The 26,691-nt window shown below is 41.7% G+C and overlaps 1 protein-coding gene across 6 annotated transcripts in view; it reads right to left on the bottom strand.

The window, feature by feature from the left end:
• The window catches only part of RIMKLB (ribosomal modification protein rimK like family member B), an 86,681-nt gene extending 61,803 nt beyond the window's left edge, over positions 1-24,878 (bottom strand). For 2 of the 6 annotated variants that reach the window (XR_002917059.3, XM_009247408.4), the window contains exons 1-2: positions 23,586-23,703; positions 7,581-7,807 (exon numbers count right to left, since the gene is read on the bottom strand). Coding sequence is in view for 5 of the 6 variants with exons in the window: in XM_009247408.4 (XP_009245683.1) it covers positions 7,581-7,755 (175 nt within the window). In the remaining variant the exon portion in view is untranslated. Of the gene's footprint in view, positions 1-7,580; positions 7,812-20,915; positions 21,747-23,585; positions 23,818-24,553 lie in introns of those variants that run through there. The other 4 variants (XM_054526769.2, XM_054526770.2, XM_002822869.5 and 1 more) reach the window with 4 other exon arrangements.
• Positions 24,879-26,691: the final 1,813 nt, after the last annotated feature.

Raw genomic sequence — 26,691 nt, 5'->3', positions numbered from 1 at the left:
TATGAGGGGTTCAAGACTTCAGTGAAGGAAATAACAGCAAATGTGGTGGAGACGGCAAGAGAACTATAATTGAGAGTGTAGCCTGAGATGGGATTAAACTGCTGCAGTCTCATGAGAGATTGTTGAACAGATGAGTTGCTTCTTACGGATGACCAAATGGTAATTCGAACGGAGATGGAATCTATTCCTGTGAAGAGGCTATGAACATTGTTGAAATGACAACAAAGATTTAGAATATTACATAAATTGAGTTGACAAAGCAGCAGCAGGGTTTAAGAGGACTGACTCCAATTCTGAAAGAAATTTGGTGGGTAAAATGTTGTAAAATAGCATCACATGCTACAGAGAAATTTTTTAATGTCAATGGGGCAAATTTCATTGTTTTCTTATTTCAAGAAAATGCCACAGCCACCTTCAGCAACCACCACCCTGACTAGTCAGTAGCCATCAACCAAAAGTTTGTGTTACTCGCTTTATTGTGATATTTGCTTGATTGTGGTGGTCTGAAACCAAATCTGCAGTATCTCCAAGGTGTGCCTATAAAGAGATCTTCACCAAAACACATTATAATTAAACTCTCAAAAGGCAGACATTACCTATTAACATTCTCCTTTTTAAACCATATCCTAGCACTTCTGGAAGAGTCATTGGTTAACATTTTTGTTTTTAAATAGCCTTTTAAAAATTACCTGGTTCCAGGGTATTAAATCTGTCCCAGTAGACTCTGAGGCAGCGTAACATAATATTCAAAGGGGTCTCGCTTTATGTCTCGCTGCAAGGCCATAGGCAAGCTTCTTATCTCTTATTTAAAACAAGGGTAGGCCGGGCGCGGTGGCTCACGCCTATAATCCCAGCACTTTGGGAAGCCAAGGGGGGCAGATCATTTGAGGTCAGGAGTTCCAGACCAGCCTGGCCAACAAGGTGAAACCCCGTCTCTACCAAAAATGCAAAAATTAGCTGAGCGTGGTGGCAGGCACCTGTAATCCCAGCTACTCGGGAGGCTGAGGCAGGAGAATCGCTTGAACCCGAGAGACAGAAGTTGCAGTGAGCGAGATCGCGCCCCTGCACTCTGGCCTGGGTGACAAGAGCCAAACTCCTTCACACACACACACACACGAGGGATAATGATACTTTACCCTCAATGGGAATGAAAATGCATCCTCAGCTGCTTAGTATAGTTTATAGTCCTTAATTCTACTAGACTCCTGAGCTCCATGTGAGCAGAGACCCTTTATTTACTATTACACGCTGGAAAGTATCTGGCACATAATAGTTTCTCAAATATTAGTTGACCACTAAGCGTCAAAAGATTGAACTCAAAAGTATGAATCCAGTTTTGTACCTTTTAATTAGGCCTTTCACCCATCAAAAGAAACTAAGAATGTTACTGATGATATGACTTCTCATATTCACCTAATGAATGTGTTTTAATATGGATTTTGTGGTGTCAAAATATATGCCCTCAATGTCTTAATGTTCTATACTCTACTCATAACTGAAAAATGTCTTCATTACTGGCTCAAATCCAGACTCTATCCTGGCATTGAAAGTTCCATCGTCTAGCTATACCAAACTTGTCACCAAGTCTCAGTAGCAATCTTGCTTTGAATGAAGGCTTCATTCTTTACCATCCTTGGTGCACACCTACACTCACTCCCAAGTAACCCAAATATGAAAAGAGCTCATGATCTAGCTCTACTCACAACCAGGCCCTACCTTGAGGCCAGACTCCTTGTCAGTCTCCTTTATCAGAACAAGATCCTCAGGAATTGACAATTTTGTCTTTTCCATCCTTGTATCCACAACCTTGTACATTGTCCTTTATGAAACAGGCATTTCATGAATATAATTTTGTATTTTTACTTTGGTTTTCTATGTATCTTTTTGCTGATAAGCATCTAAGCACCTGTAATAGTTATTTTGAATCTCCCACATTACTAAGTAGATCCTCGATAATTATTAAATAGGAAGACAAAAAACCCACAGCTTAGGCTGGGCATGGTGACTCATGCTTGTAATCCTAGCACTTTGGGAGGCCTAGGTGGGCGGATCACCAGGTCAGGAGGTCGAGTCCAGCCTGGCCAACATGGTGAAACCCCATCTCTACTAAAAATACAAAAATCAGCTGGGCGTAGTGGTGGGCGCCTGTAATCTCAGCTACTTGGGAGGCTGAGGCAAGAGAATCGCTTGAACCCGGAAGGTGGAGGTTGCAGTGAGCCAAGATCGCACCATTGCACTCTAGCCTGGGTGACAAGAACAAAACTCCATCTCAAAAACAAAACAAAACAAAAAAACCCAGCTTAATTTATAATCCCAGGGCTTAGAATTAGAAGCAAGGTGTCGTTTAGCAGTTGAATGAATCAACTACAGTATATAAAAGCAACGAAATATAATCATGCAATAAAAGAAATGAGCTCTCAAGCCAGGAAAAGACATGGAAAAACCTTAAATTCATATTACTATGTGAAAGAGCCTAATAGGAAAACACTACATATTGCACAGTGCCAACTATAACATTCTAGAAAAGGCAAAACTGTGGAGACAGTCAGAGGGTCAGTGGTTGTCAAGAGATGGGTGAGAGGAAGGGAGGGAGGAGGATGAACAGGAGGGAGAAAGAGAAAGGAAGGAACAGTCAGAGCACAGGATTTTTAGTGCAGGGAAACTATTCTGTATGATACCACAGCGGTGGATACATGTAATTATGCATTTGCCCAAAGCCACAGACTATAGAACACCCAAGAATAAGCAGTAATGTAAACCATGGACTTTGGGTGATGATGTGTCAATGTAAGTTCATCAAGTTCAACAAACGTGTTCTTCTGGTAAGGGATGTTCAAAATGGGGCAAAGATATCCATGTATATGGGCAGAGAATACATAGGAGATCCCTGTACTTTCTGCCTAATTTTGCTGTAAACCTAAAATTGCTCTAAAAATTATATATATACACACACACACATACCATATATATATATAGAGAGAGAGAGAGAGAGAGAGAGAGACACGGAGTCTCGCTTTGTTGCCAGACTAGAGTGTAATGGTGCTATCTCGGCTCACTGCAACCTCTACCTCCCGGGTTCAATCGATTCTCCTGACTCAGCCTCCTGAGTAGCTGGGACTACAGGCGCACACCACCAGGCCCAGCTAATTTTTGTATTTTTAGTAGAGACGGGTTTCACCATGTTGGCCAGGATGGCCTTGATCTCCTGACCTCGTGATCTGCTGGCCTCAGCCTCCCAAAGTGCTGGGATTACAGGCATAAGCCACTGTGCCCAGCCGAAGTTATATTTTTAAAAAGAGGTCAACAAACATTCACCCCAAAGAACAAGTATAAAACTGGAAATATTTTTGTCAATTCTATTTCAGAGCTCTGGTAATTAATCAAAGACAGACAAATTGAGACACATTTAAAACAAAAACAACGAAAACCTGCTAGAACTCTGGGTATCAACAATGGAAATCTACGGCCTTTTTTACCTAGGTCTGATTCCATTTCCATAGAGGAAATGGAATAGCTGGCACAGTAGTTTGACTACAGTGGGACAGTTGTGAAAAATCAGCACACTTGCTACCGGGGGATGGTTTTAATTTGAGGCACAGAGGCTGAAAATCCAAGGCCACACTGTCAGTAAAAGAGATGAACAAGGAAAATACAATTCTGCTAGCCCAAGGACAGTGCTACAACAGGCAACAGTACAGTACATTATTCATTATTTTAAAATAGGCATATATTGGGGTGAATGTTTCAAAAGTTTTTAACCGATGAAGATACTCAACAACAACAAAAAAAACTTGGAGGATTAGGCAATAAAAACATAAAGGGGATTTGGGAAAGGCAAATATAACTAGAGCCGTAATTCTGAGAGATTAATTTGACTACAGTACGTTAGAAGATGAGTTTAAAGTGGAAACAAATTTAGAGGTTACTGTAATAGTTCAGGCAACTTTGATTTCATTAGCGGTAGTAAGAACAGACATTATGTCAGATATACTACAAACAAAACAGACAAGCCTTTTACAACATTATATCTGAAGTAAGGGAGAATGAAGAAGAAAGTTGACTCCATGATTTCCTCAAGCTTAGGCTAGGAATAGGACACCATTAATAGAAAAGACTAATATTGGAGCTAGAACAGATTTGTAAGAGAAGTTCAAGAGAGCAGTTTTACATACACTGACACAAAGGGAGAGGCAATGAGGGAAAAAAAAAAAAGGAAAAGCAAAAGAACTTCTATGCCTTCTACTCATTTACAACTATACCCTCTCTTTAACCTGACTGTGAAAACACTGCACAGATAATGTGTAAATGATGTGTAACATTTTTTTAACAGCTTTATTGAGATATAATTCACATATTGTAAAATTCATCCATTTAAAGTACAGAACTGTGGTTTTTAGTATTTTCACTGTATTATGCAAAATAGCCACAACTTTAGAACATTTCCCTTATTCCAATTTGTTTAAGTTTCTCCACTTAATTCTGTGAAAGAGCATGTTTCCTCATCTGCATAATGGTAATGTCACCTCCCTCATAAGATATGAGAGTTAAATAATACATGAAAAATGTTAAAAAAATAAAATAAAAATAAAAACGCTCCTAGAAATGCCTGAATATATAGGAGATGCATCAATAAAAAGTCTGAAAAATTTTAAAATTGGATTTAACACTACAGGGGAAAAGTAAGCTTCTGAAGATTTTTAAAAGAATATTAAGATGATAAAAGTTGTGTTTAATGAAGATGTGAAAATGCTAGAGAGGAAAAGACAATTTTGAAAAAGAAAGAGCTACTGAGGTGGGAAGATCGCTTGAGCCTGGCAAGTTGAGGCTGCAGTGAGCTAAGATCGCACCACTGTACTCCAGCCAACGTGACAGAACAAGACCCCGTCTCAAAGTAAAAAAAAAAAGGAAGGAAAAGAAAGAAAGAAAAAGCTAGAGGGCTAACTAAAGTCATTAAAATTTGAAGCCATGGGAAGCCCCACTCAGGTGCCCCTCTCTCTCACAGGAGAGCTGATCTCCTTTCTCTTTATTTTACCTATTAATTAAAACTTCACTCTTAGTCTAAAAAAAAAAAAAAAAAAAAATGAAGCCATGATAGCCTGACCCAGAATAGTGAGAAGATAGAACAGTTATGGCTTAGAAGGAAAAAGCAACAAAATTTTGTAGCATACTGGCTCTTGCGAATTAAAAAAAAAAAAAAAGACACGTTAATGGTAAGGCTAGGTTAATGGAAGAAAGGTAGTATTACAAACAGAGACAGAGAAGCTGAACTAACAAGACAGCTTTGATGGAAAAAAGCAAGTTCCACTGTGATAGAATGGCACAGAAATGCCACTTGAGAATAAAGTGAAAATGTTCACTAGGTAACTGGGAAAAATATCAAGAGCAATGGTTTTCAACCCTAGATCCTTTTCAACCTACACACTTTTAAAATATAGAGATGCCCATTTCTACCTCCCAAATTTTGTGTTATTACTTAGTAGCCACTAGATTTCATAAGGAACTATGGCTGTAACCTTTGGTTTTCCAACTACCAGAAGCCTTGTAGGAGCGGTGTTGAGTGAACTAACATTTTACACTGGCATATCTCTTCTCATGCAGACTTCAAGAACACGGCTCCCAATACAATAAGTGTCTGAGTTTCTGACTCCAATTTCAATAATAACTGTACATACACACTTACACTGAAAAAGCTGTGTAAGTTGAACAAGCATGTCACAAATATTGAGTTTTAGAGATTTACCTTGATTTGATCAAGGATCTCAGTCACAGATGTGAGAGGGGTGCAAAGTGACATTCATATTTTTCATTCATAACTTACCAGTTATAATAACTTTACATTTATTTGTGTGATTGACTAATGTTGACCTCATCCTTTAGAATATATGAGGACTTTATTTTATTTTGTATACCATACCACTATCCAGCACATAGTAAATGCTCAAATAATACTTAATGAAAGAATGAAATAGACTTATCCCAGATTTCCTGAATCTAAATAACTAGGTATTGGACCCAGGCAATATACACTGAAAAGAGAATTACATTGAAAATAAAATAGTGAGCATCATCCTGATAAAGGCAGTAACTACACTCAAGAGAACAAGAGTAGGTGGGCATGGTGCCTCATGCCTGTAATCTCAGCACTTTTGGAGGCCAAGGCGGGCGGATCACTTGAGTTCAGAGTTGGAGACCAGCCTGGCCAACATGGTGAAACCCGTCTCCACTAAAAATACAAAAATTAGTCGGGCGTGGTGGTGCACATCTGCAATCCCAGCTACTCAGGAGGCTGAGGCAGGAGAATTTACTTGAACCTGGGAGGCAGAGGTTGCAGTGAGCTGAGATCGCGCCACTGCACTCCAGCCTGGTGACAAAGACCCTGTCTCAAAAAAAAAAAAAGAACAAGAGCACTTATCCATTTAAGCGAAACAACAAAGAAACATTTCTGGCAACAATAACTGATCAAAAGTACTGTGGATGAAATAAATGTTACAAGAGGATTGAAAATAAAAGTGATGCTTACTAAGAGATTATACTTACTGTGATATTCAACCCATGGTAACATTTTTAAATTTAGACAAGATTCTGGCTCTGTTAGCCTGTGAATGAAATTATCCTACCATGGCAGATAAAGGTAAGATTTTATTGTACTTTGCGTAGCCTTAATTCTCACAATAACTGTCTTTCTCCATTTCATTAATGAGGAAATTAAATCATGGGGCTTCAGTATAATTCTAGTCACAAAGGAAGAAAGTGATCTAAAATGTATTTATACTATCATTAAATTATGAAGTATTTTCTGAAAGCCAGTCAAAAAGTCCATTTATATGACACCATATAATGCTCCCTGACAGAAACTACCAATTTAGCTATAGTAAGCCACAAAACTTTCAAAAGCAAAAATTTAGTTTTCTGAAAATACTAAAGAATTTCTATACTTTTCTAGGATATCTTCCCCTCCAATCCTAAAACAAATACGAAATATTAAAAATACTAGAAATATTTATCACCAATTGAGTTAAATCATTAAGACACTTTTACCTATAAAACCGTGTTAGTTTATATTACATGTATAAAGTGTTTTATAAAAAGGAATCACATGGATCTAATTTATTAATCAAGTACTAATCAAAGAACCTCCAAAGATACAAATTTCCTTAGGAGCACCTTATAAACAAGGTATTTTAAAAATAGAAGACAGTAAAAATGAAAGGAACTTGAGAATCATCTTTACTTTTATTTTTAAGAAACTGTTGTCTTACAATGTTGCCCAGGCTGGACTCGAACTTATGGGTTCAAGTGATCCTCCCACCTTAGCCTCTGGAACTACAGACATGCGCCTACTTTGTTTTATTGTTTATCTGTTTTGAAGGTCACCTTTAATTTCCCTCACAATTGTTTCCTAATAAAGTTAATAAATATTAGTGTTTATATTACTTCCATAAAATATATTAGACCTTATAATTGGAAGATACTTAGTAACGACAAGGCTAAGAATTCCTCTGTCCTAATTATTCCTAAAACATGCAGATTCATCATATTCTAGGTAAAAATCCAAAAGATCACTTAGTATATAGACTTACCCAGGTTTCCTTGCTCGATTGTCAGCACCACCTCATCCATCACCACAGCTCTAAAGTCCAGTTCCTCCTCACAACATTTGGCCTTCAATGCTCGTAAAATCTCTTTTTGAGGATAGTCTTCCCTGATGCGACGATCTGTCAAAAACCACAACTTCGCAGCCACAGAACTACACATCTTGATCAGCTTGTGCTTCCTTGCCTGGATTATTTCCTCTTGGATGTAACGTCTACCTAGATGGAAGAGAAAATATATATAAAAGGTAAATCAAGAAATCTACTTGATTTCTGGATTTCATACAAATAAATGCCGTGATTATATACTAATTATATAAACAGGAAAAAACAAGTGTAGAGATATTATTTGTTTCCCTTTCATTCAAACTAAAATTTTTATACACTAGTAATATGGAAACTGACCACCTCTTCAGAAATACGATTTCTCCATTTTTCCTTGGGGAAACTGGCACTGCAACTTAATAACTGTAGCTGGTCACTTAGCAGAAAGTTTAAATACCCTTCCCAATATTACATATTGTCTAGGAATATACTTTAATCTGATCACTGACTTTTTGTTTTATCTCCTCCCTCAACATTCTGTTCTTGATATGAAATGAAATGCCAATCATCAATACATTTCCATCTTTCCCATCACTAGAAACCCCACTTAAGTATATTTTTGTATCTGTGGTTAACTTTATATTCAATTTTCTTCCCTGGTTTTGTTATACGTATGTAGAAAAAAAAATAGGTAGTAGCACTTATCTTACTAGGTAAGCTTCAATGATGAAGTCATTTACACAGTAGCTTTAGTGAAAATAAATAACTGGAGAATGAGCAAAAGGGCTCTCAATAACCAAAATAAATGTCCAGGTCTATTCACTAAATTTCATTTATTTCAGTCAGAGGACAGCATGCTCTTACTCAATGTTTGTATTCCTTCTATAAATAGAATTTTAAAAAATAAATGCAGCTTGTTTACTAAAATGCAAAAAAGGACTTTTTTTCCAGATGGTGTTGCTTCTCTGAGTTTGTATCATGAACAATGCAACATTAAAAATCACCTTCCTGAGAAGCAAAAAAGTTACAAGTTTCAGAACAAGCAACAAAAAGTTTTTTAATGTTTACAAAAAAACAAAATGTCAAGTATCATTCAAGTATTATTCCAGATAACATGGCACACCTAACACAAAAGGAAAGGTCCTGGGCAAAGACTGCAGGAAGGAAAGGCTGTACAGACCAGCAGCTTCCTGAATAGTGGCAGCTGGACATGGTCCACCCACCTAGGTACCAGCAAGAAGGGCCTGCTCCACAGTGCACACGGTTTGAAAGCAGAGCACTGCTGGGCAGGGGCATCACCAGAGCCAACAGCACACATTCCCAAGCACCTTGAAATGCCATGTCTGCCACACTTGACCACCTACCTCTCTTGACCCACCTACTACCCCACAATCCACTGCCTCAAAGGCCTAAGTCTCTGTTAAACAAGCAGGGTATCTAAACTGGATTATGGTAGTAACTCAGCTTACACACATGCTAGGAAGGAACTATGCTAACTTAATGTCGGATGCTCTAGGGTTAGCAGTTCTGAATATTTAATAACTTTTTATTTTTATTTATTTATTTATTTATTTATTTTGAGATGGAGTTTCACTCTTGTCACCCAGGGTGGAGGGCAATAGTGTGATCTCGGCTTGCTGGAACCTCCGCTTCCCAGGTTCAAGTGATTATCCTGCCTCAGCCTCCCAAGTAGCATGTGCCACCATACCCAGCTAATTTCTTCCGGAAGGCAGAAAGGTTGCAGTGAGCCAAGATCACACTATTGCACTCCAGCCTGGGCAACAAGAGTGAAATTCCGTCTCACACACACAAAAAAAGATAAGAACCAGGCTCATTAAAATGAAAAATATATAAACACTATGGCTTCTCTACAGGAGGATATTCCATGCATATTACAGGCAGTAAACCTTATCCTCCCTCCTCCTTAAACAGAATGTTTCTGATAAACTTTTTCTGCTATGAAACTGTTCTTGAAAAGAGATTTCCATTTTAACCACAGTATGGGAAACGTACAGTGCAAACCTGCACTGTCAATTCAACCTGATGGAACGACTTTTTTTATGGGTTGCATTTCAGTCTCTTCCCTGTGGACAATCACAGGGAAGGCCACAGTGTGTCCCTGACCAGACGTTGTACCCAAAGAGATACTACACTCATTAGAAAAAGGTTATAGCCACACAGGGCCTTCGAGGCCACTTGGGAAGGTCTCAGAAAGCAAAGCTCCACAAAAGAAAAAGTCACGCCAGAATACCTGATGTAGAATATCCCCAGCTTCCCTTGATGAAGGAATTGTAAAAATGCCCTTAAAATGTTTGTAATCAGTAGTGATTAAAAGACTCTGTCACTGACTTCCAACACTCTGAAGCTATGTCCGTGCCTTGGCCTGACACTTGGCTCTTGAAACTCATCCATTTGCAGACGATTTTTTTTTTCTTTCTGAGACATGGTTTCAGTCACCCAGGCTGGAGTGCAGTGGTGCAATCATAGCCCATTGCAGCCTCAAATTCCTGGGCCTAAGTGATCCAACTGTCTCCTCTGCCTCCCAAGCAGCTGAGACGACAGGAGCAAATCACATCAGGCTAATTTTTTTTTTTCCTTGAGATGGAGTCTTGCTCTGCCACCCAGGCTTGAGTGCAGTGGCGCAACCTTGGCTCACTGCAACTTCTGTCTCCTGGGTTCAAGCGGTTCTCCTGCCTCAGCCTCCCGAGTAGCTGGGATTACAGATGCCCACCACCATGCCCAGCTAATTTTTGTACTTTTCTCTTTTTAGTAGATATGGGGTTTTGCCATGTTGCCCAAAATGATGGAATTACAGGCGTGAGCCAACAGGCCCGGTCTCTAATTTTTTTTTTTTTTTTGGTAAAGATGTGGTCTCACTATGTTGTCCAGACTGATCTCAAACTCCTGGCCTCAACCAATCCTCCCACTTTGGCCTCCCAAAGTGCTGGGGTTACGGCTGTGAGCCACCATGCCTTGCCAATCAATGATTAATTTCATTGCACGGTGGGTTTTTGCCTGAGTGTGGCAGTTGCTGCCCCAATAGCAGTCAGGATGGAATGTTATAGTCACTAGCAATTGGGAAGCAGAAATGTTCCGCTGCTATACATCAGTAGTCAGAAATTACATGGGCTACAACAGTGTTTCCAATGATTCTGAAATCAGAAAATAATATTCCCCTCTGAAGAGCCACAAAACTTTCAGTCAACATGTTTTTCTAGGCCAAGCATGATGGCTCCTGCCTATAATCCCAGAACTTTGGGAGGCCGAGGTGGGCGGATCACTTGGTCAGGAGTTTGAGACCAGCCTGGCCAACATGGCGAAACCCTGTCTCTACTAAAAATACAAAAATGAGCCAGGTGTGGTAGTACATGCCTGTAATCCCAGCTACTAGGGAGGCTGAGGCAGGATAATTGCTTGAATCCAGGAGGTGGAGGTTGTAGTGAGTGGAGACCGCACCACTGCACTCCAGCCTGGGTGATAGAGCGAAACTCCATCAAAAAAAAAAAAAAAAAAGAAAGAAAGAAGGAAAGAGAAACAAAACTGGCGGGGAGCAGTAGCTCGTTTTGGGAGGCTGAGGTGGGCAGATCACTCGAGGTCAGGAGTTCAAGACCAGCCTGGCTGACATGATTAAGACTCCATCTCTACTAAAAATACAAAATAAAATAAAATAAAATAGCCAGGTGTGTTGGTGCATGCTTGTAATCCCAGCCACTCAGGTGGCTGAGGCAGGACAATCACTTGAATCTGGGAGGTCGAAGCTGCAGTGAGCCCAGATCATGCCACTGGACTCCAGCCTGGGAAACAGAGCAAGACTCCATCTCAAAACAAAACAAAACAAAACAAAAAACACATTTTTCTACATTAAACCTCTGATTACCAGGTACAGTAGTCCCTCCATATCCACAGGGGATAATTCCAAGACCCCCAGTGGATGCCTGAAACTGCAGATAGTACTGTACCACATACATATACTATGTTTTTTCCTAAAGATACATACCTATGATAATTTGCATATTAGGCACAGTAAGAGATTAGCAATAAAATAGAAGAATTATAACAATATACTATGATAAAAGTGATATGAATGTGGTGTCTCTCCCACTCTCAAAATATCCTATTGTACTGTGTCAGGGCGTAACTGAAACCACAGAAAGTGAAACCAGGGAAAGTGAAACCTGTCCAGTGGTACACTGCCATTCCCACAGGAGGACATGCGGCTAGCCTTCCTTGGTACCCAAGCGATGGGGCCTCCCCAAGGGCTGCTGCAGCAACAGCTGCTCGCCTTCTTAGGGGTGCTCCAACTGGATTCACATCTGAGATGCCAGAAGTGTTGGGTGAAGACTTCAATCCCAAAGGTAGAGGCTCCAGGCGTGCCTGCCTACTTCTGCCCCTCAATGGCTCTCGCCTAGCCTCGGGCACAGCTGTTTCCTCTTAACAGAATTTCAAAACATCTACTTTTCTATTTTTCCCATCTGCTAACATAAAGAAAAAAGAAAAACAGGAAAAAACAAAAATGCTGACAAGTCAAAAGGATTCCAGTAAATCTAAATAGTACAGGAGCTCAAAAGTGCACCAATAAAATGACAGTCCTGCTAATGATCCGGAATCTTAAAATTCAGACAATATTCACTATTTTAAAAGACAGTAGAGTCCTCTATAAAATAAAACAGTAAACTTTTTTCCTAGTAGCTTAAAGGAGTAAACTTGGTTACCCAATAAGGTAACTGTAAGAAAATATTCTCCAGTAGCGAAACATAAATGCAGCACTTGCAAATGTCCACATATAGTATAGATGAGTACCGTATAGTATTTCCTCTCTTAGAATGTAAGCTCAGGTCAACCAATCCCATCCTCTCTTTATTTCCTCCAGTGTATCAAGAAAAACAATGTATAAATATCAGATGCTGAATAAATACTACTGACAAAAGTACCTTTTTGGAAATAAAGAGAAATTCTACCAAGAGAGTTTATTTTTGAGAGTTTTCCCACACAAACTTCTGGATCAGCATACCAATAAAAACCAGCACTGCATCTTGGAATACTCAGGCAAAACTGAGTATATGGGAATCTTAAAGTGCTTCATTCATCTTCTGAAATAGGAAATAAACAGACATTTGTTTCACTGCTTAAGATTTCCTAAATTTTTTCTAAGGTAATAGTTTACTAAGTACCACTTTGTTTCTCCCAACTTTTAGTTCCCTTATTAGACCAACCCAAGGAATAATTTTTCTACTTTAAAAGTTTTTTCAAGTCAATATCCTGGGATCTAAAACTTAGTGTTGTTTCTTATTGGATCAAATTTCCTTAATAAACAAAGGAAAAGTTCAATGTTTAGAGTCAAAATCTCAAAATACATTACAAATATTTAGAGCTTCCAAAAGGATGTGTCAACCTATTCTGTACAGAGGACAAATGAGAGCATAAAAAGATTTCTATTACATCACAGAATAAAAGAAAAAAGTTAAAATGAAATCATTTCTCTCCCTCTCATCTTTCTTGTGAGGACCCTTCCCAAAGGTATTTATTCTAGTATAGAAAAAGCAAAAAATCACAATCTACCATCTGAAGATATTAAGGTACCTCTAAGAAAATCCATTAACATATGAGCTCAAAATTCCAACTACTGAAGAAAAATAAAGCTAAAGGGAAAAAATACACTAATATAAAATAGAATATGTATAGAACTCTATTGTAACACACAATAGAATCTGTATAGAACTCTATTGTAACACACCATGGAATCTGTATAGAACTCTTGTAACACACAATGGAATCTGTATAGAATTCTATTGTAACATACAATAGAATTTTAATAGCATTTATTCCATTTGTCAGTTAATACAGACTTGCTTCGGGAAAGACTGTACATAGGATAAAAAATAATAATACTAAAGACTTGTTTTCAACACTATCCACCCCTGGATAGGAATCACAGGAGTTGAATCAGGTTTGTGGAGAAAAATAACAAATTTGTGTCTCTTAAAAGTGTGATATTACAAAATATATACTTGGTCTTCAACCCTGTTTCCTGGCATACAACTCCTAAAATCGTAAGAATCTCCAAAATGATGTCTTTCTGTGTGCTAATAATTGACTGATGGCTGGCAGCCCCTAGGCAGCTTTAGTATGGGGGCTGGTCACCAGAAAGACCAAGGCATGATTAGAGGGTTGGAACCTTCAGTCTCATCCCCTAACCTCTGGAGAGGGGAGACGGGCTAACAGTCAAGTTGATCACCAGTGGCCAGTGGTTTAATCAATCATGCCTATGTAACGAAGTCTCCAAAAAAACCCAAAAGGATTGGGCTCAAAATGCTTCCAGATAGCTGAACATGTAGCAGATCCTGGAGGGTGACGCACCCGGGAAGGGCAAAGAAGCTCCGTGCCCCTTTTCCATACTTTGCCCTATGCACCTTTTCATCTGTATCCTTTATAACATACACGTAAACATGTTTCCCTGAGTTATGTAAACTGCTCTAGCAAATTAATCAAACCCAAAGACAGGGTTGGTGGGAACTCCAACTTAAAGCCAGTCAGCCTTCTGGCTGAAGTCCAGAGGCCTGTACTGGTGAGGGGCATGGTACGGGGTCGTTTTGGGGACTGAGCACTTAACCCGTGGGAGACAGTGTCAGAAATTAATTAGAGGACACCTAGTTGGTGTTCACTGCAGAAATGACTGTTGGTGAGGAGAAATCTCCATCAGTGGATCTTCTGTCTGTGTTGACTGGTGTTGCTGAAAGAACAGGAAAAAGCACACTGAATGTTGTTTTTTCCACGCTCTCTCATTAAATTTTAGGTATGCTATCAAGTCTCTTATTCTGTGACTTTCCTCCCGACATCTCTCCTTCTGCACACGATCCCCCGAGTTTCATTCTTAAACTCTGCTTTCCACTTTCTAGAAATGTCATCCGAATCCAGGTTTCAACTTTATTCCTTCCGAACCACTGACCCACTAGATATTTCTTTCTCAACTAAATTTCAGAATCCATTTCAATGAGCCTACTGGGCATCCCTCAACTAAATTTCAGAATCCATTTCAATGAGCCTACTGGGCATCCCTAACTAAATGCCACCCACTGTTGCCTCAGTTGAGCATGTTTTTTAAAACAAAAAAAGGACACGCACAGTGGTTCACACCGGTAATCCCAGCACTTTGCAGAGCTGAGTGGGCGGGATCACCTGAGGTCAGGAGTTTGAGACTAGCCTGTCCAAAATGGTGAAACCCTGTCTCTATTAAAAATACAAAAAAATTAGCCGGACGTAGTGGTGCACACCTATGGTCCCAGCTACTCAGGAGGCTGAGCCAGGAGAATCGCTTGAACCCGGGAGGCAGAGGTTGCAGTGAACCAAGATTGTGCCATTGCACTCCAGCCCGGGTGACAAGAGCGAAACTCAGTCTCAAAAAAAAGGCCAGGCGTGGTGGCTCACGCCTGTAATTCCAGCACTTTGGGAGGCCGAGGCAGGTGGATCACCCAAGGTCAGGAGTTCAAGACCAGCCTGACCAACCTGGTGAAACCCTGTCTCTATTAAAAATACAAAAATTAGCTAGGCATGGTGGTGGGCGCCTGTAATCCCAGCTACTTGGGAGGCTGAGGAAGGGGAGTCACTTGAACCCAGAAGGCGGAGGTTGCAGTGAGCTGAGATCGCACCATTGCACTCCAGCCTGGATGACAAGCGCAAAACTCCGCCTCAAAAACAAAAAACAAAACAAAGAATGTATTTTTATTCACAGATATGTTTCAGCACCTATATTCCCCATTGTGATCACTAAATTTTACATCAACCTGGTGAGGCAATGGTTCCAAGCTATTTGGGCAAACAACAGTCTCTACATTGCTGAAGGTATTTTCTACATGTGATTAACATCTAATCAGTTTACCTTAAGTAAAGGAAATTATCCTCCATGATGTGGAGGGGCTTCATCCAATCAGTTGAAGGTCTTGCTAAAAAGTAAAAACTGAGGAGGAACTCTTCCTCAAGACTCAAGACTTACAGACAGACTCACAGAAATGCTACCTGAGTTGACAGTCTACTGGTCTGCCCAAAAATTTCAGACCCAAGACTGCAACATCAAGTCCTGTCTGAGTTTACAGACTGCTGCTTACTCTACAGATTTTGAACTCAGCAACTCCGCAATCATGAGCCAACTGCTTAAAATACATATACAATTAAAAATATATATATACATATCTTATTGAGTCTATTTCCCTGGAGAACCCTGACTGATATACCTATCCTTATTAAGGCACTCGATTCAGACAACTGGGCATCAATTTTTATCTCCATCCTTCTTTCACTGTTTACACAAAGCTAATTCTAACTTCTAAATATTAATATCACCGGTGTTTTACTTTTTTTTTTTTTTTTTTTTGAGATGGAGTCTCAATCTGTCACCCAGGCTGGAGTACAGTGACGTGATCTTGGCTCACTGCAACCTCCGCCTCCCTAGTTCAAGCTATTCTCTTGCCTCAGCCTCCCGAGTAGCTGGGACTACAGGCGTGTGCCACCACACCCGGCTAGCACACCCGGCTAATTTTTGTATTTTTAGTAGAGATGGGGTTTCACCATGTTGGTCAGGCTGGTCTCGAACTCCTGACCTCAAGTGATCCTCCTGCCTTGGCCTCCCAAAGTGCTAGGATTACAGGTATGAGCCACCATGCCTGGCCCACTTTACTCTTATCTCCAGTATATTCAACTTATGACACTTGGACTATAAAAGCCTCCAAATAAATCTTCTGCCCTCTGTCACTTCCAATTTTCTAAACACATTATATTCTTTCATGCTTCCTGTTGCTTGGAATATATACCCCAAACACTTACCTATTTAGTAAAGTCTGAGCTCAAATGGTTTTAGTTTGGGGGGGGGGGGGGTGTGTGTGTGTGGTATGTGTGTGTGTTTGTTTTAGAGGTGAGGTCTTGCTCTGCTCCAGGCCTGCAGCCTTCAATCTTGGGCTCAAATAATCCTCCCACCTCAGCCTCCCAAGTAGCTGAGACTACAGGTATGTACCACCACACCCAGCTAATTTTTTCCTCTTCTTTTAGAGGCAGGTTCTCACTATGTTGCCCAGGCTGGTCTCAAACTCCTGGCTTCAAGCAGAATTCTCCTGCCTCAGCCTCCCGGATAGCTGGGATTACAGGCATGAGCCACGGCTCAAGTGTTAATGCATTCGTTAAGTAACACATCCTCTGGAAGAATGACTTTAGCAGTCAGGGAAAACTTAACAGACGTGTTAACATTTGTACCCAAGCCATTATCATAGTATATAATTAAGGTGTATTTTTAAAAACTAGGGTCTGCCAGTGCTATAAGATGAATTATTAAAGTCTATGTTTAAACAATTCTATTTGTTACAAAGACAATTTCTCCTTCTACAGGTTAAGTCATGATAGAAAACATGTTCAACAAATAAGCATGTTTAGGTGATCTGAGTTTATAAAATGCCATTTTCCTTACCAAATCAATTTTTTTTTTTTTTTTTTTGAGACAAGGTCTCACTCTGTCACCCAGGTTGGAGTGCAATGGTGTGATCTCAGCTCACTGCAACCTCTGCCTCCTGGGTTCAAGTGATTCTCCCACCTCAGCCTCCTGAATAGCTGGGACCACAGGCACACACCGCCACACCCGGCTAATTTTTCCATTTTTTGGTAGAGACGGGGTTTCATCATGTTGCTCAGGCTGGTGTCAAACTCCTGACCTCAAATGATCCGCCTGCCTCAGCCTCCTAGTGTTGGGATTACAGGCGTTGAGCCACCACGTCCGACACATAAAACACTTTCTACATATATTTTGTCACTTAATCTGTATATAATAATGTGACGAACACAGGCTTCTATTATCCCAATTTAAAGAAAGACCAGCCCAAGATATCACAATAGTAGACCCAAGACTGGAATTAAGATTTTCTATTTCTCTATGCTTTTTTTCTACAAAAAAATCAGAACCATCAAAGCTAATTTGGATAAAGAAAATAAATTCACATACTGAGTAATTATATGTACCAAACACAATATGAGATGGTTTATTTTTATCATTTAATCCTCACAACCATCCCTCTGCAGTGTGTTATGGTCTTCATTTGGCAGTGACGCTGTTCTAGCAGAAAGGTTAGATAACTTGTTTAAAGTCACAATTAGAAAGTGGTAGGGGCCAGGCACAGTGACTCACACCTGTAATCCTAGTACTTTGGGAGTCTGAAGCAAAAGTATTGCTTGAGGCCAGGAGTTTGAGACCAGCCTGGACAACACAGTGGGACCTTAACTCTACAAAAAATAAACACTTCAGGAGGCTGAGGTAGGAAGACAGGAGTTCAAGACTAGCCTGGGCAACACAGTGGGGTCTCATCTCTACAAAAAGTAAAAAAAAAAAAAAAAATTAGCCAGGTATGTTGGCACAGGCCTATGGTGTCAGCTACTAAAGAGGCTGAGGCAGGGGGTTCGCTTGAGCGTAGAAGTTCAAGGCTGCAGTGAGCTATGATCACATACTACCGTACTTCAGCCTGGGTGACAAAGCAAAACTCTGCCTTCAAAAAAAAAAAAAGTTTTTCTGGAATCCAAACAACATTTCTCTTTCTCTCTCTCTTTTTTTTGTTTGAGAGGGAGTCTCACTCTGCTGCCCAGGCTGGAGTGCAGTGGCGCGATCTTGGCTCACTGCAACCTCTGCCTCCTGGGTTCAAGCAATTCTCCTGCCTCAGCCTCCCGAGTAGCTGAAATTACAGGCACGTGCCACTACACCTGGCTAACTTTTGTATTTTTAGTAGACATGGGTTTTCGCCATGTTGGCCAGGCTGGTCTCGAACTCCTGGCTTTAGGTGATCCACCCATCTTGGCCCCACAAAGTGTTGGGATTACAGGTGTGAGCCACCATGCCCAGCCTCCAAACATTTTTAATGATTTCACTTAATAAAAGAAACTTACATCAAATTATTTCTGGAACATGGCACAGAAAACAGTTCCTAGGTTTAATGCACAGTACAGTTCAAAGTCCCAAAGTTTCATATTTAACATGACAAATGTCTGGCCTTCTGTCTAAATTTTCTTCCCAGATATTACTTTGAACAAGGAGTTAGAAAGCTATTCATTTACTCTAAAGCCCAAGGCTTTACAGATATGGCTAACTAAATCACATGTCAAAGGAGTAAACTAACAACTGAGAACTCCAAAGCCTCAGGGAAGAATTCCAAGGTTGCTATTTGGGCAAACCTGCCTGACTTTTCAAAATGCAGTTTTCTGATAAAGTATGAAAAATTCAAATACTCCTCAAAATTGGAAAGCACAGTAGTAAGAAATGGTCTGATCTTATACAGCAATTCTGTATCCCATTTTAGAGACCTTATTTCTAAATTTATAGGAACATGAAGCCAAAAGCTAGTATCAGAAGGAAAAAAAATGTTAAGAAGCTGAATACAGAATAAAAGCATTTAAGAAAGGAACAAGTTTGAATCTTTTTTGTCACAACTTGATATACAGACACTTTTGAAATAAAAGGTAGTAAAATTAATCAGGCATGTAAATGTTTAAAGAGATTTTTGTTTTGCCAGCTCATCAATTCACAAATTAGTACGCATTTCCTAAGAATCCAGTAGACTCCTTCAGATACTGCTCGGATAACTGATAGACAGATAAAAAATACAGAGATTACCAAAATTAGTCTGTAAACTCCATGAAGAAAGAACCCACAACCATTTTATTCCCTGATGTTATCCCCAGTGGGAAATGTATAACCTGACATGTAACACTGAGAAGTTATGGAATAGAACATATTTTAATAATCTGCTATATCAAGTTGTAAAAGAATATCAAAAAATCATAGCTATTTTAATATTAAATACCAGGCAAATGGGTGTCCCCATAAGATCTTTTTTTTTTTTTTTTTTTTAATTGAGATGGAGTCTTGCTCTTTGACCCAGACTTGAGTGCAGTGGTATAATCTAAGCTCACTGCAACCTCTGCCTCCAGGGTTCATGCAATTCTCCTGCCTCAGCCCCCCGAGTACCTGAGATTACAGGCGCACACCACCACACCTGGCTAATTTTTGTATTTTTAGTAGAGACGGGGTTTTGCCATTTTGGCCAGGCGGGTCTCAAACTCCTGACCTCAAGTGATCCGCCTGCCTCAGCCTCCCAAAGTGCTGGGATTACAGGTGTGAGCCACCGCACCCGGCCCCTGTAAAATCTAAATGTAGCTATCCAAAATTCCTAATTAATGTTTTCGGGCTCTCTTAAAAAAAAAAAAAAAAAAGAGATCAGGCCTGTGCTTACTTCCCATAACGATCATATAACTGATCCAGAAATAATTAGCTTTGTTAACAAAGTTAGAAGAAAAAACAAAAACAAAATTTCAGAAAGAAGAAAAAAGATATAAACAGATGGGTTCCATGCAGACCAGCCTCTAGGGGAGTAGAGCTGGCTAGCTCTGTGGCTTTTGTCCTCCAAGCCAATTTTGAGGGGGGAAAAAAAAAAAACACTGAAAAAGAAAACATTAAAAATAACACCATGGCATTAGTTATCATGAAGCCAGAAAGTCAGTACTTTTCTACAAACCTAACATGTACACAGATACATATGGCATATAAATCTAAAATGTATTATGTAGATACTTTTGGAGGTACTATCTTATTTCTTAACAATCCCTCATATGACAAGCAGAAAATTCCGAGAGACAATTAAGAGACAATTTCCAACATCTGTATGTAATCTCCCTACTCAACCTCTCTTGAAACAACTGCACATATCAGCACAGCTAACATTTAAAAATAATACTTTTTTCACTATCGCAGTCTCCTCCTCCCTCAGATTCTAATAAAATATTACAATTTCTTTTTTCTTTTTTTTTTTTTTTTGAGACAGTCTTGCTCTGTTGCCCAGGCTGGAGTGCAGTGGTAAAATCTCGGCTCACCGCAACCTCCACCTCCCAGGTTCAAGTGCCTCAGCAGCCTCCTGAGTAGCTGTGACTACATGTGTGCGTCACCAGGCCCAGCCAATTTTTATATTTTTCACAGAGACGGGGTTTCGCCATGTTGGCCAGGCTGGTTTCGAACTCCTGACCTCAAGTGATCCGCTTGCCTCAGCCTCCCAAAGCGCTGGGATTACAGGTGTGAGCCACTGTGCCAGGACACATAATTACAATTTCTAGAGGCTCTTTTCTCATTTGCTTGTGACTTAATCCCACTTGCAGAATACTCTTTGTAAACTAATCTGCCATAAAACAAAGTCTTTCTATGAATGTATATCACTGAAGCGCCCCCAAAACAGTTGTCAGCAAGCAACATACAATAAAACTCACCCTCCTTACTTTATGTTTGGTTCTCTCTCTTCACATGTTGTTCGTGGGTATAGAAGTTCTTCCTCCACCCATTTTCACTCAGTTTATGTCTCTATGCCTGCTCCCCAGAGTAAGATGATAAAAGCTACTCCTGCTTCCCAAAGTGTGGAACAATTGGCTCTGCTCTGTCCCCTTTCACCATCTCCTACCAGTGTTCATGGTTGGTCAGTCTTTCAGCTCATAGAGAGGGGAGATTTGAGAAATAAATCTAGTGACTTACCCCAGCAGCAAATCCTAGGTGGATACAAATTGTGAAAAGGGTAATTGGGAGACATTTTAAAAGAGACGTTTCTCCATGTGCCACAACAAACCAATGCCTGAAGCTGGGTTCGTGTTCACTGGTCAAATAATGTCCACTTTAGTGTGTGTTTCTTCACAGTATGACTGAGAAGGGGTGGAGGATTTAGAAGAGTTTACTGGTAATTTCCCTCTGGAGAGGAAAAGGGGCCTGAATGAGAAGGGAAAAAAGAAGGGGCTAATTTATTGTCACTCTCCCTGCTACTCCTAGATGCTACTACTGACAAAAGTATATTAAATAGGGATTCTAAGGAAACACGGGCAAAATAAGAAAGCTATCCACTAGAAACTAAAATAAGTAGAATTTTAGCTGGTAGCCAATGGGCTAAAGGTTAAACGCTCAGTTCCTTACCCCCTGCGGGGGGCAAGGCAGGAAGAGAAAAGTGGCTCTTGACTGAGTGGAGGATTCTATGTGACTGAATTTGCTGTTCCCCTTCTTGGCTCTGTTCTCAGAATCACAGACTGCCCCCCTCCCTGACAAGCGGACTCCAGCACCTGGTAGGGGTAAGAGAAGACAAGAGAGAAAAAAGGGAGACAGAGAAAGATAAAAAACATCAACAGCCATGTTGCCAAACTAACAACTAAATCAATGACATGAAAGAAGGAAATTAACAGCACTAACCTGGAAAGGAATAAAATAGAATTGATTACCTCAAGACAAAATAGGCCTCCTCCCCTTTGACATACTAACCAAATAAAACAGTAACCATTGGAAAAGAAATTTAACTATGATTATTTTTAAAATTAGAGGTTTACATACTAAAATTTAGGAAATAAATGTTAAATCTCCGAGACTGGAATTTCAGAGAGTGTTTTATTCCAAATGAATATCTTAAAAGTATTCTCATAATTGCTTTTAAGAAATCATTTTTTAAAATAGAAGAAATGACCTTTAAGCTACCCAATATTGTGAAAGTAACAAAAATGAGATTTAAAAACATTTAAATTTAAATAGTTATAGTTAATAATTAAGAGCACCCATAAATATACTGAACATATCAAGACCACAAAAAAAAAAATCTGCATAGTAGGCTGCCCATATACTTTCTATACCGATTTAGAGTTGAACCTAACTCCACAAAGATGTGGTAACAATATATATAACTAATGGGAAAATGACAGCATACTGAAAGAATTTACATAGCAGTTGCAGTGAGCATGGTTAATGTAATAACCCCACTCACAGAACAGAATTACCACCCCATCGCTATTCGCAAATACAAATGGGATAAAACAGTGGAATAACAAATGTGTGATCAGAGATAAGGACATATTAATAAGGGGAGATTGAAATTATTACCACTCTGGTGTGGGTTTTTTTTTTTGGGGGGGGGGGTGAGGGGCAAGTAGTGTAATATTTACATCATGCTCAAATTTTTCAAGAATCAAAACTAGACAAGCAATTATTTGGTCATCCCCTTCTCATTCAGAGGGCTGTCAAAGGAAAAGGTGGAATGACTGTCACACTCTCTAAAATCTACACGTAAGGAGGAAAACGTGGAATCGAATACAGTAGCTGCGGGACCGCACCACATGATCCTCCTCCCGCGGTCGCTCCATAGAATTTGTGGGAATGGGCCGGGCGCGGTGGCTCACGCCTTTAATCCCAGCACTTTGGGAGGCCGAGATGGGCGGATCACAAGGTCAGGAGATCGAGACCATCCTGGCTAACACGGTGAAACCCCGTCTCTACTAAAAATACAAAAATTAGCCGGGTGTGGTGGCAGGCACCTGTAGTCCCAGCTACGCGGGAGGCTGAGGCAGGAGAATGGCGTGAACCTGGGAGGCGGAGCTTGCAGTGAGCGGAGATCGAGCCACTGCACTCCAGCCTGGGCGACAGAGCGAAACTCCGTCTCAAAAAAAAAAAAAAAAAAAAAAAAAAAAAAAAAAAAAAAGAATTTGTGGGAATGAGGGGCGGGGGGGGGAGGCGGGGTGTCGCCGCCATCCCGAGGACAGGTCAGCAGCCCGCGGGTCCGACTCTAGCCGGCGTTCCCGGGGTTACCACACCCCCTCGCCGGGGGGGAACCATACTCCTTACACGCCCGAGGTCGCCGCCCCCTCGACACGGCTCGCCCGGTCTCACGCACACGCCACGGGCCGGCGCCTCCCGGCACACGCGCGAAGGCCGGGCCCCACCTCGCTCCCCACCGACTCCGCGGAGCGGCGACCACCGGCTTCAACTAGCCCCGGACTCCGGGCGCGCTCGGCCCGGTCCCCTCCCCGGCCCAGCCCCCGCTACTCGGGGGAGCCATTCCGCTGAACTCGCCCACTCGGGAGGGCGCGCCTTCGCCTCACTGCTCTACACCCGGGGGCAACAGCGGTCGTACCGCTCACCTGGTTAGGGGGGCTCCTCCCTCGCTCTCGGCCGACTGAGCCGGGCTGGGGCCTTCGAGGAAGCGCGGGCCGCCGGGCGGCTGGAAGTGGGGGAAGGAGAGGAGGGGGAGGGGGTCGGGATACCGGGAGCCGCCTCCTTTCTCCTCCGCCGACCGCGGCTCCCGCAGGCTGGCCGGGCGTCCTCGCACACTCGCCCAGTTTCTCACAGCCTCGCGTCCCGTCAGCCTCTCCCTCACCCCACTCCCACACACTCTCACTCCCACACACTCACACCCGGCCGCTCCTCGTTCCCTCACTCGCCTGCCGCGCGCGCGCGCCACCCCGCTCACACACAGCGCGCGCGACGCCGGCGGAGACCGCCCCGCTCCCTCAGACCGAGCGCCGCCCGCCCGCTTGCAGAGGACCGGCGCGCGCCCCGGCCCCGCCCTCCTGGCGCGGCGGCGCGGCGGCGGGCGGGGGGCGGCGGCCGGAGGAGCTGGGGGCCGGGCCAGCGCGCCGAGCACTGCCGAGCGGATCTGACACCTGCGTCGAGAGCCGCCCTCTCAGCTCCGCGCCCGCACCCGAGCCATCGCTGGCCTCGGGGGGAAGAGAAGCGATGGATCGCGCGCGGGGAGCGAAAAGGGAGCGCGAGGGCGCTCCGAGGACGCGCCTCCCCACCCGCCCCCAAACCGCCTTCACTGAGAAAGGGAAACGGATGGGGGGGTGGGGGGCGAGGTTTGCTCCCAACTCGAAACCGCGAGATTAGTCCCTTCCGTTGTACGCCCTCCCCGCCCTCACATTCCCTGCTCAGGCCCCATCCATCTGCGTCTGGAACCCCGACACTAGCTCCCGACCCCCTCGGGCGCAGGGTCCTGCCGGCATCCCGACGCCTCCCGCCCAGCCCTTCCGCCGGCCGCCGCCCGGAGTCCCGGCTTACGGTGGTTCCTCCCTCCCGTAGGCAAAGATATGGAGACAAAGATCATTCATACCTAGAAGGTGTTTATCCGTGACTGGAGTAAAGACAATACCTCTGTATATTGAGAGGCAAATTTAAAACCACATGATAAATTTCCTGGCTGAAGCGGGTTTGGAGATACAGGCGGGGTGGATAGCGCCAGCTCTGCCCCCTAGAAACCAGCGTAAACCTTGGACAAGTTAGTTGCTACGCTTCCTCTGAGCCTTTGTTGTGAAAAGATAAAAGAGTACAGTCCGGAGTCATTGTGAGAATGAAATGAGATATTTTAAGAGCATTTTGTAAATTCTAAAACTATGTATAAAAAATAAAAGTATAGCCCAAAGGAGGCTAAGAATATGAATGTTCAACTACGCTATTACTTTTTCTTAAGGAGAAAAAAAAAGGGGGGGCCACAGACGACCTCCCAGGTTTACATGGAAGATTCACTTCCAAATAACTTCAGTCACCAGAGCCACCAGATGTGAGGTACAGTAATGTGCTCACCCGTTTGCCTTCTTGCTGGTCTCAGCCCTGTCTCAGTGACCTCAGCCAACAACTTTTCATTGCTCCTCTCCCAGTCAATTGACAATACAATTTCATTTTCTGCTTTTAAAAAACTTTTTGACAAATCTCTTTCAGCGTCTCGAGAGTCCTTTAAAAGATGTGGCATAACCCAGGGTGGTAACTTCTGGATCCAGACTGCCCGGATTGGATTTATGGTTCCACTACCTATGTGATCCTCTGCAGTAACTTAACCTCTCTGTATCTTTATCGGCTGAGAGCTGTAAAAGTGAGGATAAAAATAGTTACCTACCTCATGGAGTTGTCATAAGGAGTAAATGAGTTAATAAGTATATAATATTTAACACCTGACACAGATCAAGTGCTATTCAAAGTGTTTAGTGCTATTATAATGTTACATCAGTGAGAGTAACCTAGGATAGGCGTCTAGTTTTACAAAATTTAGAGGAACAAACGCCCTATAAGATAGATACACTATCTTGAAAACAAAGGGGATAAGGTCTACAGAACTAAAATGTTGCTATTTACTTCCACGCTGATATTCAGCCCCCTGGGACATAAAGTATATTCAACTCAAAGACCAAGAGAAGCATTTTGTGATCAAGGGAAGCTTGAGCACAGAGATACTAACACTGAAAATCTGACAAAATAAACATAGTGAAATTGACACAGGGAAAAAATTGTACAGAGGATCGATAATAATATTTAATTAACCTATTCCTTCAGTCCCACTCTTAAGGAATCCAATTCGTGGTAACTGTGCGTCCCCAGAAAAAGTGGGTTGTACTGGTGAAACTGGATAGGAAGTATGACTATTAACTCATTTGCCACTTGCCCTTAAAAGTTGTTATTCAGGGCCGGGCGCGGTGGCTCACGCCTGTAATCCCAGCACTTTGGGAGGCTGAGGCAGGCAAATCACCTGAGGTTGGGAGTTTTGAGACCAGCCTGACCAACATAGAGAAACCTTGTCTCTACTAAAAATAAAAAATTAGCCAGGGGTGATAGCGCATGCCTGTAATCCCAGCTACTCAGGAGGCTGAGGCAGGAGAATCGCTTGAACCTGGGAGGTGGAGGTTTCAGGCCGAGATCGTGCCATTGCACTCCAGCCTGGGCAACAAGAGCAAAACTCTGTCTCAAAAAAAAAAAAAAAAAAAGTTGTTATTCAATTTATTGCTATTATGTGCCATACACATTCTAAGATGCTCTCATGTATATAACAACGTTGCTTTTGACTTAAGCTAATAGGGAGTAAAACAAAGCTCAGGAGGGTATTTAAAAAAACAAAGCCAATGATAAGGCTTAAACAGATTACCATTATCATGATATTGTTAAGATAATGTTTATGTGAGTAATGATCAAATTCATACATCATACTTTTTGTATGAAGTAATAAAGGGGCAAAAATTATTTACACCATTTCCATATTGGAAACCCAAGGTTCAGAAAGGCTGTACATAGATTCAGTCATAATCTTTGAGCATTCATGGTTGATATGTTTAGGCGGCTATGGACTCACATCTCCTTTGGGTAGCAACACCTGCTCAAAAATATTTTAAGTAGTTTTTCTTGGCATAATCATGCACCACTCATTTTTAACCAGTGAATTAATATTTTTCAGGAAGTTCGGAGGTGTGTGTGTGTGTGGGGGGG

Source organism: Pongo abelii, chromosome 10, assembly GCF_028885655.2.
Source record: "Pongo abelii isolate AG06213 chromosome 10, NHGRI_mPonAbe1-v2.0_pri, whole genome shotgun sequence".
Lineage (NCBI taxonomy): Eukaryota > Metazoa > Chordata > Mammalia > Primates > Hominidae > Pongo > Pongo abelii.
Note: the sequence above shows the minus strand (reverse complement) of the source record. Positions and strands in the feature narration are given on the sequence as shown.